The 18,776-nt window shown below is 39.1% G+C and overlaps 1 protein-coding gene across 3 annotated transcripts in view; it reads left to right on the forward strand.

Annotated features, from left to right (window-relative positions):
- LOC106880224 (phenylalanine--tRNA ligase, mitochondrial) overlaps positions 1–18,235 on the forward strand; it is a 25,023-nt gene extending 6,788 nt beyond the window's left edge. For all 3 annotated transcript variants that reach the window (XM_014930087.3, XM_014930086.3, XM_089342284.1), the window contains exons 3-6: positions 816–966; positions 8,977–9,108; positions 13,022–13,182; positions 17,860–18,235. In XM_014930087.3, the coding sequence (XP_014785573.2) occupies positions 816–966; positions 8,977–9,108; positions 13,022–13,182; positions 17,860–18,144 (729 nt within the window). In that variant the 3' untranslated portion in view covers positions 18,145–18,235. The remainder of the gene's footprint in view (positions 1–815; positions 967–8,976; positions 9,109–13,021; positions 13,183–17,859) is intronic.
- The last annotated feature ends 541 nt before the right edge of the window (positions 18,236–18,776 follow it).

Below are 18,776 nucleotides of genomic sequence, written 5' to 3' on the forward strand. Positions count from 1 at the left end.
TATTGTCAACATAGGTGCAGGCGTGGCTGTGTGGTAAGAAGTTTGCTTCCTAACTACATGGTTCAGGGTTCAGTCCCACTGTTGGGCAAGTAACTTCTGTTATAGCTTTGGGCCAACCAAAGACTTGTGAGTGGATTTGGTAGTTGGAAACTGAAAGAAGCCTGTTGCATTTGTTTATGTATATATATGTATGTGTGTCTGTGTTTGTTCCCCACCACTGCCTGACAACTGGTGTTGGTGTGTTTATGTCCCTGTGGTTTGGTAAAAGAGACTGATAGAATATATGCCAGGCTTAAAAAAGAAAAAAAAAGAAATAAGCCCTGGGGTTAACTCATTCAGCTAAAAGTTCTTCAAGTTGGTGTCCCAGCATGGCCACAGTTTAATGACTGAAAGCAAGTAACAGATAAAAGGTAAAAGGTAATCTCTCACCATCAAATGTACACTTGCTGTTCTGCCTCTATGTATATCATAGACACACAGAACAGAGTAAACAAAAGAGCTTCTATATAGCCACATAATCTGCTAAAAATAACAGCCAAATTTCTTTCAAACTGCACTCTACTGGCTTTAAAAAAGAGCAAGGACACATTGGATAATGTAATCCTAGGTAGACATTACCTAAGAAAGACAGGGTGACTCTAACTAGAATGCCTTTGATCATAGAGTTACGCATTCAGGGTTGTCCTGAAACTAAGCAATATAAGTAGTTGATGCAGACACACCTGGCATATGTGTGTGTGTGTTGGAATACAATAACTTTTATATCTCTTTCCAGTGTTTATTTAACATTGTATGTCCTCTTATGTTTGTTCCAGTTGTATCAGAATGACAACAACCAGTGTCTCTTTGAGGAAGGGGAAAGATTGGATGACAAACAAGCCTATCACAGAAGGGAAATGGTCAAACTAATAGAAGAAGACTTGAAAACTTGCTTGCTAAACTTAGCAATCCATTTATTTGGTACCAGTAAGTAGGTTTTATAATACATATGAAAGTATATTTCAATCAAAGCAAAAAAAAACTTCAATGAACCCCCTTTCATTAAAATTTCAGGCCTTGTACCTGTATTAAAAACAACTATTATCATTAAAGTGGTTGGTGTTAGGAAGGGCATTCAACTTAAAAACCATGCCAAAGTAAATATTGGAGCTTGATACAGTCTTTGGACACATCGGTTCCTATCAACCTAGCAGAATCATTAGTATACCAGACAAAATGCTTAGTGGCATTTTATCTACCTCTACGTTCTGGGCACAAATTCCACTGAGGTTGACTTTGCCTTTCATTCTTTTGGGGTTGATGAAATAAGAACCAGTTAAGCCCTAGCTTTGATGTAATTGACTAGCTCCTTCCCCACCAAGATTTCAGGCCTTGTGCCTATAATAGAAAAGATTATTATTATTATAGTTTGTATATTTCACTTCTCAGATCTCTAAATTTCATTTGTTCTGGCTAATTCTGTAAGAGTGTATGACAAACTTTCTCAAAGGTCTTACAGGATCTCTTTCTACAATACTTAACACCCATGTACTAATCTGAAGATCTTTGCTGTTCTCAGTAAAGCAGTTTATTGAGCATGTTCTTCTGCCATGTCAATTCTAATTTCTCCATTAAATTTCTCAAACTTTGTTCTTAATGCTGATAGTGCTCCTGCCAATTACTAGTATGACAGTTACATGCCCCTACAACTATTATTATTATTATTGAATGAGAGAGCAATGCATGCCATTAAAGTGACACTGGGGTAAAATATACGAAGCCCAGTATACCCATCATGATTATCCGTCTGATAAGGGGACACCAGGCACATGCATCACAACCATATGGTGATCTCATATCAAGAGTAAACAGTGCATGACCTTGCAGGTGGGGCCCAGTTAGAATTTTCTTCAGGTTGAGTAGCCCATTCTGCCCAAAAGGTCCCTGAATAAGGGTTGTTTAAAGATGTTAAATGAAACACCCATGTTTCCACGGGTGAATTATCCCAACCCCAAATAATTCCTCTCAACACATAGCTATGATGCTTCCCCACTACTTTTGCTCGTGATCAGAGATGCACATATCGTCAGCCACCAAGAGACATGCTCAACTGGTTATGGTCAAACAACTGACGAGCAAATCTGTAGTATTGAGCAGAATATTTACTGCAGCCCATCTTTTATACCAAGACAAAACGATGTCCATGATAATACTTCCAATCAGTTAAGAGCAGAATCCATGAGGGCCAGTGTCTGGGACTGCATCAGGGCATTTATTATTATTATTATTACTAGCTGACCCTGTGTCAAAAAATGATGGCTAATTGTAGTATTTTATATATAAATAAGGTATAATATAAGGTACATAATAATCATACATACAAACATTCACATCCTTATTATTCACTAGTCTTAGTTTTATCATGTGCTTTCACTGCACTACCGAGCACAGCTCTCCATGCTTTGGGTATGTGCTGTGGTTTCTTGTGGTGCTCTTATTTTCCCTGTATTGAAAATGTTTTACATAGGATGTGTGTACTATTTTCTGTATGTCCTGGTGTTTTTGTTATGTATTTGTCTGAATGTTTTTTTTTTATCATGCCTAGTGTGTCTACTATAATAGGTATTGTTTCTGTTTTTAGGCTTCACATTTAAGCTATGTCTCTTTCCAGATCTTTGTATTTTGAAAGTTTCTCCATTTCTTTTAGAGAAATGTTGTTATCTGTTGATATTGATACATAGATTAGAAAGCATTTTTTTCTTGGTGATCTCTGACAACTATATCCAGACTAGTAGCCTTGATTTCTCTATCTGTGTGTATTGGCATATCCCAGAGTGTAGTTGCTTTCTCATTTTCTGTGACCTTTTCTGTGGTTTTCCTATACCATCTTTTTTCTGTTGTTATTCCATAGTGTTGGCATAGCTTTCAGTGTATATAGGTCCCAACTCTGTCGTGTCTGTGAATATATTCCTTCTTAGCCAGGACTGGACAGCCAGAAACAATATGATTTATTGTTTCTTCTCCATCACCACATATTCTGCAGTTACTTGTATTTCTTTTCATTACATGTTTTTGGTGATTTCTAGTGGGAAGGCTTTAATCTTGTGCTGCAATGAAAAATCCTTCAGTCTCTGCCTTGAGTCCTGAGCATCTCAGCCATTGGTGAGATTTTGCTTTGTCTATTTCCTTTCTGTTTAGTTTAACCCAGTATTTGCCATGAAGGGACTTTTCTTACCATCGTATTATTATGATCCATTGCTGTTTCAGTTTTAGTTTGGATTTCAGTTGTTTTACAGCTTTTGTTGTTTCTTCTTTTTCTTCATAGTTGTTAGGTACTATGACTTCTTTTTTGTATTTTTCAGTTTCCTTAAAAACTGAAAACAGTTTTTTGTTTTGTTCATGTTTTGTAGCTATTTGTATTAGTTTTCCTTGCTTCTGGAGTATTTCTGTAATCCTATGGATGGTTATTTTGTAATAGTTTTCCAGCTGTATAAGGTCTCTACCAACTTCGATATGTTGTGTATATAACATTTTTATGTCAAATTTTGGGTGGTGCATCCTAAATCCTGTCATTATTTTTCTTGTTTTCCTGTCTATTTTGATTAGTTCATTTAGAGTCCAGTTAAGAATATTGTAGCTGTAACTTATAACTGGGATGGCTAGAGTGTTGATACATATTATCTTGTTTTTTGCATTGAGCTTTGTTTTCAGTGTTAATCTCACTTGTCTATAGTATTCCTTTCTTATCTTCTCTTTTATTTGTGTGTGTTGTATCATATCTAGTTCATTGATTCCTTAGTATTTGTATGTTTGGCTTTGGTCTAATTCTCTTATTTCATTTGCTTTATCTAGTGTGATGTTGCTACTCTTAACTAGTTTTCGTCTTTTCAAGGTTGCTTTGGCACATTTCTCTAAGCCAAATTTCATGTTCATTTCTTTGGCAAATCCATGTACTGTCTGTGGTAATGTTTCATCATCATCATCATCATCATCATTATTAATACGCCGACTTATTGTTTTTGTATGTGCGTACCTGTGATGTGTGTCACACTTACTTCAAAGGAAGAAGTGAGTGGCAAAGCAGGCGAGAGAAGGACAGAGAGGAAGTGAGAGTGAAAGAGACAGTGAGTGGTGACAGTATATATATATATACATGATGGGCTTCTTTCATCTTCCAGCTACAAATTCTACTCACACGGCCTTGGTTGGCCCAAGGCTATAGTAGAAGATACTTGCCCAAGGTGCCACACAGTGGGACTGAACCTAGAACCATGTGGTTAGTAAGCAAGCTACTTATCACACAGCCACTCCTGTGTCTATATATATGTGTGTGTGTGTGTGTTTGTGTTTGTCCCCCACCGCCACCATTGCTTGACAACTGATGTTGGTGTGTTTCATCCCCATAATTTAGCAGTTCGGCAGAAGAGACTGATAGAATAAGCATCAGGCTCACAGAGAATAAGTCCAGGGTTAATTTCTTCAACTAAAGGGCCATGCTCCAGTATGGCCACCGTCAAATGACTGAAACAAGTAAAAGAATACCAGAAGAACGTTCCGTACCATTAAACCGAGAAAGTTCTTTAAATATGTTCGATGTATTTTAAGGCTAAATAGTAATTCTGCTTACGTTTGTGTAACTAAGATATTTTGGTTGGATTATATAGTTATTGGTTTTACACTTCTTTCTATATTCTATAAGTGACACAATATGGAAACATTTCTCATGGCACCAGCCCACAATTTACAGATGCTTACATTTTTTAATGTTTTCTGTGAAGTTTTCATGGGTCCAGCTAGTTATTATTATGACAATGTTTTGATTTTGCTTTAATTCTATATGAGTTGAACCCAAGTCTCAATCAGAGACATTTAGGGCAACAAGGTTTTGCATCTGAAGCTGCTAACAGGTGAGGTGCCATGCATTTGAAAACACTGATGTCTGTGGGAGAAAAAAAGCACAGAGTAAGGTTGCATTTACATGGAGAGGAATTTATGTAGAATAAAATATCTGGCAGTGTTGGCTATAGCCTAGTCACCCGTATTACGAACCAGGTGATACACGAAGGAGTCATACCCTATGACTGGTGTAGCAGCATCATAGTCAACTGCTACAAAGGTAAAGGGGACGCTTTAGATACAAATAATTACAGAGGCATCAAGCTGTTAGATCAGGTTATGAAAGTTACAGAGAGGGTCATAGCCCAACTAATTAGGGAGCGAATCAATTTAGATGAGATGCAGTTTGGGTTCGTGCCAGGTAAAAGCAAGGATAAACCTCTGTACCTGGCTTTCGTTGACATGGAGAAAGCCTTTGACAGGGTCCCCCGATCCCTTATCTGGTGGTCAATGAGGAAACTTGGGATAGAAGAATGGCTAGTGAGAGCTGTGCGAGCCATGTACAGAGATGCGGCCAGTAAGGTGAGGGTTGGAAATGAGTACAGCAATGAATTCCGGGTAGAGGTAGGGGTCCACCAAGGTTCCGTCCTCAGCCCCCTATTATTTACCATAGTCCTCCAGGCAATCACAGAGGAGTTCAAGACAGGTTGCCCCTGGGAGCTCCTCTATGCTGATGACCTTGCCCTAATTGCGGAGTCACTATCAGAACTAGAGGAGAAGTTTCAGGTGTGGAAGCAAGGTCTAGAATTGAAGGGCCTTAGAGTCAACCTAGCTAAAACCAAAATCCTAATAAGTAGGAAGGTAGATAAAACACAAACCCCTTCAGGTAGATGGCCCTGCTCAGTATGTAGAAAAGGAGTAGGTAGTAACTCTATAAGATGTACCCGGTGCAAGCTATGGACACATAAGAGGTGCAGCAACATCAAAGGCAGGTTAACTAGCAAGTTAGTTTTTGTTTGTGGCAGATGTTCAGGTGCAATAAAGACTGCAAACAAACAGGAAACAACTTCTATCTCATTCCAGGGTGAAAAACTAGAGGTAGTCGATAGCTTCCGCTATCTGGGCGACCAAGTTAGTAGTGGGGGTGGGTGCGCTGAAAGTGTAGCTGCTAGAATAAGAATAGCCTGGGCAAAGTTTAGAGAGCTCTTACCCCTGCTGGCGACAAAGGGACTCTCACTCAGAGTAAAAGGCAGACTGTATGACGCATGCGTACGAACAACCATGCTACATGGCAGTGAAACATGGGCTGTAACTGCTGAGGACATACGTAAGCTCGCAAGGAATGAAGCCAGTATGCTCCGTTGGATGTGTAATGTCAATGTGAATACCCGTCAGAGTGTAAGTATCTTGAGAGAAAAGCTGAACATTAGAAGCATCAGTTGTGGCATGCAAGAGAGACGATTGCGCTGGTATGGACATGTGGTGAGAATGGAGGAGGATAGCTGCGTGAAAAAGTGCCACACCCTAACAGTTGAGGGAACCCGTGGAAGAGGTAGGCCCAGGAAGACCTGGGCTGAGGTGGTGAGGCAAGACCTTCGTACATTGGGCCTCACCGAGGCGATGACTACGGACCGAGACCTTTGGAAATGGGCTGTGCGTGAGAAGACCCGGCAAGCCAAGTAAGATCGTTGCCAGTGCCCCTGGACTGGTTCTTGTGCGGGTGGCACATGAGATGCACCATTTTGAGCGTGGCCGTTGCCAGTACCGCCTGACTGGCTCCTGTAGGATTTTCGAGCGAGATCGTTGCCAGTGCCCCTGGACTGGCTTGTGCGGGTGGCACATAAAAGACACCATTTCGAGCGTGGCCGTTTTCGTGCGGGTGACACGTAAAAGCACCCACTACACTCTCTGAGTGGTTGGCGTTAGGAAGGGCATCCAGCTGTAGAAACTCTGCCAAATCAGACTGGAGCCTGGTGTTGCCATCCGGTTTCACCAGTCCTCAGTCAAATCGTCCAACCCATGCTAGCATGGAAAGCGGACGTTAAACGATGATGATGATGATGATGTGAGATAGCCATAAGTATGATCTTTTGTAATTCACTTACTTTGGGGCTGCTAGGGATTTGGTCCACATACTTGGTTGCTCCTTTTGATATTCCAAGTGTCACAATAATAATAGGTAACTAGGTCTTTACCCATCACTACACTTCCAGTAAAAATATTTGTTAATCATGCATGTACTTCCTTTAACCCTTTAGCATTTAAACCGGCCATATCCGGCTAAAAGTATTCTGCCTGTTTTATGTTCAAACTGGCCAGATCTGATCTCTCACACCAGCCCTACAATATCGTTTTTAAAATTAACAGCTACCTCATCAAAATCTCATAGCTACAAGATAATGCATGATTAGTTCAAAACAATGTGGATAAAAAAGCATTAATTTTGGCAGAATAATGTGAACACTAAAGGGTTAAATGTTATATTGTGAAAGTCTCATCAGTTACTTTGGTGACAGCAATTTACCTATCCGTCTATTTATCTTTCACACACACACATCTCTCTCTCTCTCTCACTCTCTCTCTCACTCTCTCTCTCACTCTCTCTCTCACTCTCTCTCTCACTCTCTCTCTCTCTCTCGCTGCATTTCTCTCTCAACAACAATCTGTCATTATAGTGAAAGTCCTATTTTAAAGTCTTTGTTGCATTGTTGAAAGACATATTGAAATACAGAAAAACACAAGCAATCAGAATAATAGCTATATTTTTATAGTTAGATAATCTTTTTTCTTTTGAAGTTTATGTTGCATTGTGTTGACGGACATGCACTTAAAATTCCTGCGTTTTTAATCAAAACTTGTTAGTTACTATGACGACGACACAGCGTGTCTATCTTTCAACCATATTCTCACTGTATTTCTCTCTCAACAACAACTTTTTCTCCGCCCCCCCCTCTCTCTCTATATATATATATGTGCTGAGACCCCCTTCGGTCATGACTGACCATGGGATTGCACCTAGAAAGTTACCCTCCCAGGCACAAGTCCAGGCAAGGTTGTTTATGGAAGACCAGCAGTCGCCCATGCATACCGGCCTCCCTTCTCCACGCCACCAGTGTTATCCAAGGGAAAGGCAAAGGCCGATACAGCTTGGCACCAGTGATGTTGCAACTCATTTCTACAGCTGAGTGAACTGGAGCAGCATGAAATAAAAGGTCTTGCTTAAGAACACAACATGCAGCCCGGTCCAGGATTCGAACTCACAACCTTACAATCGTAAGCTTGACGCTCTAACCACTGAGCCATGTACCTTCATATATATGTCTATCTATCTATCTATCTATCTATCTATCTATCTATCTATCTATATATATATATGTATGTGTGTGTGTGTGTGTGTGTGTGTGTGATACGGGTTATTTCCCCTGTTGATTCATCCCCTTCTTCCCCTTTTTCACATACATCTTGTGATAGACTGACAGACAAAGATCACCTTCTCTTTTGTATATAATATAATCTATAAGATAAGATAAGATGTTTTGAGATGTCATATTTATCCAATTTCAATCTTCAGGTCCTAATATTTGCTCAGTTTTTCAAACGTTTTCAGTGATTCTTTTTTTTCTCTTTTTGTTGGCTGGGGCTGAAACATCAATCAGAAGGCAAGGGTTCAGTTCAGTTCTCCAATTAGTTATTCAACTAAATTGGTATCTTGTGGGAGTGTATTTGACCATAGCTTTTGGATTGACCAAAGCTTTATGAGTGAAAATTGTTAGACAGAATCCTGTTTTTGGATGATAGATTTAATCCTTCACTGCTCCATATACTAGATATTAGTAGGTTTCAGGGGTTATCAGGAGAGAATGTCCCCTACTTCAAGGCTTTCTCTTTTGATGACTCCTGCAACCTAAGTTTTGAAACTATTCTATTGGAAGTTTTTGAATGAGGTCTCTAGTTTTAGGATAACTTCTTCCTATCAATCTCAGAGGCTATGATAAAAGTCTTGGGGCAGTGGGGCTGCTCTGTCTCCTCTGAGTTCTTAGAATAAATAAATTATTTTAGTGTAGAAGAAAGGGGAAAAAATATGAAATTTTGATTGATTAAAGGATTATTCTTTTGCAGCTTTTCTTTCAATTTTTCTTATTTGCTTTACGTTTAAAACAGATATTGAAGTCCGATGGGTTGATGCTTACTTCCCTTTTACACATCCATCTTGGGAGCTTGAAATTAAATATGAAGACAAATGGATGGAATTGCTTGGATGTGGAATCATTGAACAAGAAATATTACACACAGGTAAAACCAAAGAATTGGATGCTTCAAAAATTTGATTCTTTATTTTCGTTTTCCATTTTGTTATATGTTCAGATGGGGGCTCTATGGTTAGGATGTCTCCACTGTAATTCTATGGGTCCAGTTTCATCCCTGCTCCACAGCACCTTTGGAGCTATATTCTACTCTAGTTCCAACTTAGCCAAAAGCTTGGGAATTGAATTTCATAGATAGAAAGTGTGTGCAGACTTGTTACACACACGCCCCCCCCCCCCCCTCCTTCATAAGGTTCAGCTTTCAATACTTCATCCCATGTTTTCCTGGGTTTGAAATATGTATAAGAATCAGTTATGGAGACAGTGACAGTGAAGTCATTCTCTAAGCAGCAAGATTAAGGCCCCTCCATGCAATTGTTACTGAATGACAAATGAGAATGGCTAGACTGCCAGAGAGAGGCTTGCCAAAACAGCCGTAGGCTGGATGCCACTGGAATATAAGAGAAAAAGAGGCTGGCCAAGGAAGACGTGGTGTAGTACCTTCAAAGACGATCTACACAGACTGAACATCACCTGAGAAGAAGCATACCGGTTGACCAGAGGCGGAGATAATTGGCAATCACTGACTGCCCAATGTGCCACTCAGAGGTACCAATGGGCCTAAGAAAAATACATACATACATACATACATGCATGCATACATGCATATATATATATATATATATATATATATATATATATATATATATATATATCCAAATTGAGTGAACGGAGCAGGTAAAATCCAGGCTACATGTTTCTTAGCTAGCGGACCTTTGGAAGTAGTAACTACTCAATGAGGAGTACTCTGCTAGCTACTCGTCAGGCTGAAGATACCATAGTTAAATGAAGGTTACATTGTCATTAAGGAATTCCAAGTTACCTCACCAGAGATATAATTTGAAAGTTATTTTTTATACCTCCCATGGACTGCTTGAAGCTTACTAACTTCCTACCCCTAGATCCTTGGTGTTTACAATGACATGTGTATATATATATATATATATAAAAACATATTTTTCATAAAAATTAGTGTACATATAAGTACAAAGAGGCGAGCCTTAACAGGTTGCCTAACAGTCAAAAAGTCCAACCCACAGTTAAGAGCAATTTCAAAGGGAATGAAAAATAAAACATTTACCATGTTTCAAACTTTAATTAGCAAATAAAATAATTTGCAAGGCGGAGTTCTCATCAGCGGATACACCAAAACATTAACATATAAATTATAGACCAAATAACACGTGTCTCATCCTTATATATTATTTTTCAAATCCTCTGCGCAAGTGCAGATTCAATTGGCAGCAAATAAAATTTCCGATTAAACTTCTGAAATTGCTAAAATCATTTCTTAAAATCATTTCTTAAAATAGGTTAGGAAAAATTATAGAATTTTTTCTACCAGTGGCCTAGTATGCATACAAAGTCATTAGACATATTTTTCATAAAAATTAGTGTACATCTAAGTACACAGAGGCGAGCCTTAACAGGTTGCCTAACATACTAGAAAGAACAGTCAAAAAGTCCAAACCACAGTTAAGAGCAATTTCGAAGAGAATGAAAATTAAAAACAGATGGCTGGCTCTTGTCAAACCGTCCCACCCATGGACGGCGGATGTTAAACGATGATGATGTGTAGTATAGTAGAACCAGTAAATTTGGTTATGTCTCATTGCATTCTGTGTTCAAATCCTACACAAGCCCACTTTTATCAACCATTTCAAGGTTGATAAAATAAATATTGTGCTGGTCAATGTAATACTCTACAGAAGGTTTGTAAACATGAAAATAATGCATGTTTACATTCTAGCAACTCCTAAATTTGGAGTTCAAATTCACTACAACTATTTCATTATATTTCTATGTAGGACACATAGCTGTTGTGAATAAATTGTAGATATCATCTGGGAATGTTATATGACATTGTGTCATATTCAGAGACAGATCTGAAGCAAAGCAATAGACTCTCAGGACTCCTTCAGGGCTGAAAAGAAAGACCTTAGCTAAAATGACTGTGACCCAAACATTTCGAGGCTTTCTCAAGTATGTCTGGTACCAACAACTGGCATTGGTTAACATGGTTAATGTTTATATAAGTTGATTTTAACATTTTTAAGATAGGGAATACACATAACCCAACATACAAACAAGAAAAATTATGCTGTCAGAAAAAATACAACCATTAATCATTATTCCGAGTCTTTCACGAAGTATGGGAGACAACTCTTACAATAGTTTTGATTATTTTAATTTTTAGCAAGTATTAGTTTGAACCGTTACAAATTATTAAGACAGTAAGAATGCCAGATTAAATGCATTACAATATTTAATTGCTTTGAGGTGGCGAGCCAGCAGAATCGTTACCATATCGTGCAAAATGCTTAGTGGCATTTTGTCCGTCTTTACGTTCTGAGTTCAAATTGCGTCAAGGTCGACTTTGCCTTTCATTCTTTCAGGGTTGATAAAATAAATACCATTTAAACCCTGGGATCGATGTATTCGACTTGCCCCCTCCCCCAAACTGCTGTCCTTGCCCCAAAAGTTGAAAGCAATAGATTTCAAATTCGAATCTTGTTCTTTCTTAGCCTTTTTAAAATGAAATACTTTGTTTTTTTTTCAATACCTTGTAGTGAAACCTCTCTCTCGGCCATTCAATCACAAATGATAACGAAGCTGCTAACATCTAGCCTTCGGCTGCCTTGGACCCTTCTGTCCACCATCCTGATTGATTCTTATTTGCGCGGCAATTGTCCCCATGTTCTGCTTGCTAAGGGTGCATTACGTCCAATCGTGGCCTTCAGATAAGGTCACGTGAGAGAGAGGTTTTCTGGGTTTCCGGTGAGCCCTATTTCAGCTATAAATAAGCCCGATCCAACGACGGTAGTCGTCTTCGATTCCAGATCTCTCACTGGTCTGGTCGCTGACCACATACAGAACACAGCTACAGCCAGTTCCAGCGCCGACGTCTTCACCACCAATCTACTGACTACCACAATGTCGTCGCCAGCACCACCAGAGTGCACACCAATATCAACCCACTCGGTTTTATATCGACACTGTTTGAGTGGATTATTTCCACCACGAGCAGCAGTCAGAACTAACCTGCTAGAATATTCCGTATCCGGTAAATGGTCACACCATTGACGCTCAACACACATATTGTGATACCACAGCTCTGCTCCTTGGCCACAACTTCCTGCGTATGAACATTCTATCTCCTTGTGTAACTCTTATACGAACTGGTTTTCTCTATCTCAGTGTTTGAAGACCTTTTACAGTCTATGTTACAGACACTCTTTCTATGTTCTGTGTTCCTCTCACACACACACTTGTACACTCACATATTGTACACACACTATTGTTTATACGACTGTCCGTTATTTCACATTGTTGTATACATTCTCTTGTACACGAAGGCCTGACTTATCTACTGTGTTATTTATATATGTCGCATGCACGCATACAGAGACAAACAATTTCACTATGTTAATAAACTTACTCTCTCTCTCTCTCTCTATATATATATATATATATAATGTTTTTGTGTTCGACCGTGCGACATGGTAAAAAGGAGCCTTTTCCGTCTACGTCGCCATCTTCTTTGGTTCGCACGGTCGAATTATTACAACCTCCTCATCCTCCTTCATTGCATTATTGGAATATATATCTAGTACTTGGCTGGTATTTTATGTTATCAAACTCCAGAAGGATGAAAGACAAAGATGATGACTTCAGCAAGATTTTGAACTTTGAGCAACTCTTCTCCTTTCACACAATATTTAGCCTTGTACCTCCTAAGCTGGAAATCAGTATTAAACTGATGTAGAAATCCTAGAACTCAAAGTCCTCTAATATAATCCCTTCTGATACCACTATATGTTGTATATATTTATCTGTTTCAGCTGGAGCGGGCACTCAAGTGGGCTGGGCATTTGGTCTTGGGCTAGAACGTCTTGCCATGTGTCTGTACCAAATTCCAGACATCCGACTGTTTTGGAGCAAAGATTCTGGATTCCTATCACAGTTCCAGGTTGATGATCCACACACTCCAATCACATATAAGGTAAACATTTTTGTTTTGCATTTTTGTGTTATTTATTTTACTTTTTTGTTATCATCTATGACAATGTATGTATGTATCCATGTATTACAATTATAGCAGGACTAATATCTCCTCCCCTTACTCCTGTTTACCGTATCATCTTTATTCTGCTGCCCTGTATTAGACATCCCCTACTCCTCCCACGTACTCCTTGCACTCCTGCCCCACTTATTCCTACTCACCTTGTACCTTGAAAGTCCACTCTGACACCACATTAATTTCCAATTCTACCCATCCCTCACACCATCTCTACTCTGGAGCATGAATAGTTGTGTAGCTTCCTTTCAGTAAGAAACTAACTTTGCTCTGGCCCTTTTCTCTCGCACTTTACAACCCTTGTTCCCTATTTTCCTAGCATGAAGTTTCCCATTCCCTCTTGAGATTTGTTGTCTTGCAAGTTGTAAAGTGTCCTGACTAGTGCTGGTGGCACGAAAAAAAGCACCCAGTACATGCTGTAAAGTAGTTGACATTAGGAAGGGCATCCAGCAATAGAAACCATACCAAGCAGACACTGGAGCATGATGCAGTCTCTGGGCCCCATCATATCCTGTCAAATCATCCAACCAATGCCAGCATGGAACATCAACATTAATCCTTTGCTTTCAGATTTCTTTATCAAATATAATGTTTATTTATTCACATTGTTTTGGATTCATCATTATCCGTTAAACATACACTTTCCTTGTTGGCATGGGTTGGATGGTTTGACTGAGGACTGGCAAGTCGGGAGTCTGATTTGGCAAGGTTTCTACAGCTGGATGCCCTTCCTAATGCCAACCACTCCAAGAGTGTAGTGGGTGCTTTTATGTGCTACTGGCATGGGAACCAATCAGGTGGCCCTGCATCGGTCACACTTGAATGCTGCTTTTTACATTCCACTGGCACAGGTGCCAGTCAGGCAGTACTGGCATTGGTCACACTCGAATGGTACTTTTTACGTGCCACTGGCACAGGTGCCAGTCAGGCAGCACTGATATCAGCCACAACTACGATTTCACTCAGTTCAACTGGTCTTTACAAGCATGGCACATTGCCTGACAATTGAAGGGTGCTTTTAAATAGACCAGTTATGCGACTCTGGCAACAGAGCCATGACTACTTGGCTTGCTGGGTCTTCTCAAGTACAGCATATCTTCAAAGGTCTCTTGTTATTGCCTCTGTGAGGCCCAACATTCACCACCTCATCCCATGTCTTCCTGGGTTTACCTCTTCCATAGGTTCCCTCCACTCTTAGGGTGTGGTGCTTCACACAGGTGTCCTCATCCATATGCAACACATGGTCATACCAATGCAGTTATCTCTCTTGCACCCCACATCTGATGCTTCTTATGTCCAACTTTTCTCTCAGGGCGCTTACACTCTGTCGTGTATTAACACTGATATTATACATCCAGCGGAGCACACTAGCTTCATTTCTTTCAAGCCTACACATGTCTTCAGCAGTCAAAGCCCATGTTTCACTGCCATGTGGAATGGCTGTTTGCACACAGGCATCATACAGTGTACCTTTCACTCTGAGCAAGAGACCCTTTGTCACCAGCAGAGGTAGGAGCATTCTGAACTTTGCCCAGGCTATTCTTATTCTAGCAGCTATGCTCACAGAGCATCCACCCCTGCTACTTTCTTGATCACCTAGGTAACAGAAGCTATGAACTACTTCTAGTTTTTCCTGCTGGCATGTAATGGGATCTTGTTTTCTGTACATTTTCGGTACCTGTGCATCTGCCACACACAAAAACTATCTTCCTAGTTAACCTTCTTTTGATATTGCTGCACCTCTTATGTGTCCATAGCTTACACCAGGTGCATCTTATGGAGTTTCTACCTATGCCTTTCCTGCATATCGAGCAGGGCCATCTACCTGAAGAGATTTGTGGTTTGTCCGCCTTCCTACTTACTAAGACTTTGGTTTTTTGCTAGGTTAAAGTCTTAGTAAGAATTAATCATACATTATCTTGCAGTTTTGAGATTTCAGTAGTATATGTATATTTTTAGAATAACATTGTAGGGTAGGTGTGAGAGCATCTCTGTCGCTAGGGGTGGGAGTGGGGGGAAGAACACTGGACTGTGCTGCACTCTAACTATTCAGTGGTGCACCCTCAGATTTAGGAAATACAGGTTACAAAAATCTTCCCACAATACAAATTAGTGCCCAACCAGAATACCCTGAAGCACTTTGAGGCACCAAAGTCTGGTAACAGACCTGCATGAGAGGTTGGATCTGGTCAGTTTTAACATAAAACAGGTAGAATATTTGAACTGGATATGGCCTTATTGAATGCTAAAGGGTTAACACTAGAAGGACCAACATTTCTTACTTCCTACAAGGACCATAGCGGTCACTTTTGACTGGCATTGAAAATTTTTATTAATACAATTTATTTTAAATATAAGCTAATGCAGTGAATAAAGTATTTGAAAATACAGTCTTTTAACATTTACTTATGTACAAAAGAAATATATAGACACATATATATGAAATGATGCACTTACATTTTAATTTTTATGACTGTAATGAATGTGCAATCATGGTGATGATAATGATGATTGCACATTCAATACAGTTATAAAAATTAAAATGTAAAAAGCAAAAGCAATCATAAATGACCACTCGGTACTTCAAGTGTTAAATGATGATGATGACTAATTATAAATCTGAGATTATAAACAGTGACAGACCCACTCACAGAAAACTTGGAACATGTATCACTTTTCATTGTATCGCATTACCTGTTTACACTACAGAGCATCTGTTGCTTTGCTTTCTTACATGAGGAGGCACTATGGTCATGAGATGCATGGATAACTGTGGTTAAAAAGTTTACCTTTTGCACCCATATGGTTTCAGGTTCAATTCCATTGCATGGAACCTTGGCCCAGAGTCTGCTTCTATATCTTTGGGCTGACCAATACATTCTGAATGAAATTTAGGTGACTGAATCTGTATGGAATCTGATTTTGTGTGTATGTGTGTTAAATCTATGATTTAAAATCTGCCCAGAGTTACCACTCTTCAGTATTTCCCATTGATAATGGCTAAAGAGCTAGAAACATGTCTGGGAATCTGATAGGGGACAGCACTTAGGAGATATGGTGTTTTTACACCCTTTTACCATAAGAGAGAATTTTTTCTCTGCATTAACTTTAGTAAATTTGCCTTTAAAAGTTAAAATATGTTACAAACATATTTTAACAAACCTAAAGTTCACTTGTGCCTAAATACCGCTCGGCACTGATACTGCTGAAGTACTGGTGCTGGTGTCACATAGAAAGCACCCAGTACACTCTGTAGAGTGATTGGCATTAGGAAGGGCATCCAGACAAAAACTATGTCAGAACAGACAATGGAGCCTGGAACTTACCAGCTCTGTTCAAACCATCTAACCCATGCCAGTATGATATATCATAAATGATGATGATGATATATTTACTCTTTTACTTGTTTCAGTCATTTGATTGCGGCCATGCTGGAGCACCGCCTTTAGTTGAGCAAATCGACCTCAGGACTTATTCTTTGTAAGCCTAGTACTTATTCTATCGGTCTCTTTTTGCCGAACTGCTAAGTTACGGGGACGTAAACACACCAGCATCGGTTGTCAAGCGATGGTGGGGGGACAAACACAGACACACAAACATACACACATACATACATATATATATATATATATACATATATATGACGGGCTTCTTTCAGTTTCCGTCTACCAAATCCACTCACAAGGCTTTGGTCGGCCAGAGACTATAGTAGAAAACACTTGCCCAAGGTGTCACGCAGTGGGACTGAACCCAGAACCATGTGGTTGGTAAGCAAGCTACTTACCACACAACCATATATATATATATATATATATATATATATATATATATATATATATATATATATATATATATATATATATATATATATAACACCTTCACACACCAATACATCTACACACACCCACACATGCCCACTTAAACCCTCTTGCTAAGACATTCATACACATCTCTCTGGTCACATATACATACACACACATGCATATAAACTCATACTTAATATTCTTCTTTACTTGTACATAACTTGAATATAAGGTGAGAAAGAGCTGCTACCCTACCCTCACCCCCATCGCTAGTAAATTCATTGAAAGTTGTGCAAGTGTGGAAAACATAGCCCAAGTATACTTACTCTAGTGCCTGGAAGCCAGGAAATTACAACTCAGAGAGAGAGAGAGAGAGAGAGAGAGAGAGAAAAAGAGAGAGGGGAAACGAGCACATGACATGCCTTTGGTATTTCTTGATTGGTCCTAGGCAGTTTCCTTTTTCCTCTATTAGGAACTTTTCTTTGTTGGTTATTTTTTGTTTTATTGTTATGTTAGAGTTTTCATGGTGTATAAGTGATTGAGATCACAACATACCCAACTGAACAGGACACTGGCCCATGGCAAGATCCAAGGCCAGCTATTTTGAAGGGAGCAGATAAGTTGATTACATTGACCTCAGTACTTGTCTGGTACTTCATTTTATCAATCCTGAAGGGATAAAAGGTAAGGTTGACTTTGGCTGGATTTGAACTCCATAATAAACTAAGCATTCTGTCTGATGTGCTAACAATTCTACCAACTCACTGCTTTACTACTATAACTTTATTATTATTTTCAGCCTGTAAGTCAGTTTCCACAGTGCCTCAACGACATTTCTTTCTGGCTTCCTGACAACTATGAAGAAAACAACTTCTATGAACTTGTACGTGAAATTGGAGGGAACATGGTTGAGCAAGTATTTCGTATTGATGAATTTTACCACAGCAAGAAGAAAAGACACAGTCATTGCTATAGAATTGTTTACCGCCATCTGCTAAAGACCTTAACTCAACAGGAAGTCAATCTGGTTCATCAAAATATCGAACAGGCTGTAGCACAAAGACTGGGTGGAGAGATCCGATAATCTCCATACTTCTGTTTTGATGAAGCTTGTAGACATTGCCCTCAAAACTAGGGCACCATTTTATATTGCTGTGATAAAACTTATTAAAGTATTTCTGAGTTTGTCTGCATGTCTTTGTGTGTCTGTGTGTGTGTAGTAAACAAAAAAGAATGGATAACTCAAAACATCACTATGCACATTTCAGTAGCATGGTTATTTATTATCAATGCAATGTACATTACATAACATTATGTAATTTCACAATTATCCTCATATATTGATTGTATTTCACAGAATGATGACTGAATATCACCTGATGAAATGGGGTGGTTATGCAATGATGCAGAATTACCTAATGTTATGTAATGTACTTAACATAGATAATAAATAACCAGGGTATTGAAATGAATGTAGTGATGTTTCGAGTTGTCCATTCTTATTTTATTAAATGATATATTGTATAATTTGTACCAGTTACACCATTTGTACGTACATGGATTTACAGGATGCGTAAGACTATTAAATAGCTTGTTTAATTTTGTATGGACCACTTGAAGGATCTGGAATATTTACATATTCTTTTGGAGCCTAAAATACACAGAGGTACTTCCAAATTAATTTTCCAAAATCTATTTGATCCCCAGTGCATTATA

This window comes from Octopus bimaculoides, chromosome 25 (assembly GCF_046866305.1).
Source record: "Octopus bimaculoides isolate indiv1 chromosome 25, ASM4686630v1, whole genome shotgun sequence".
In the NCBI taxonomy this organism is placed as follows: Eukaryota; Metazoa; Mollusca; class Cephalopoda; order Octopoda; family Octopodidae; genus Octopus; species Octopus bimaculoides.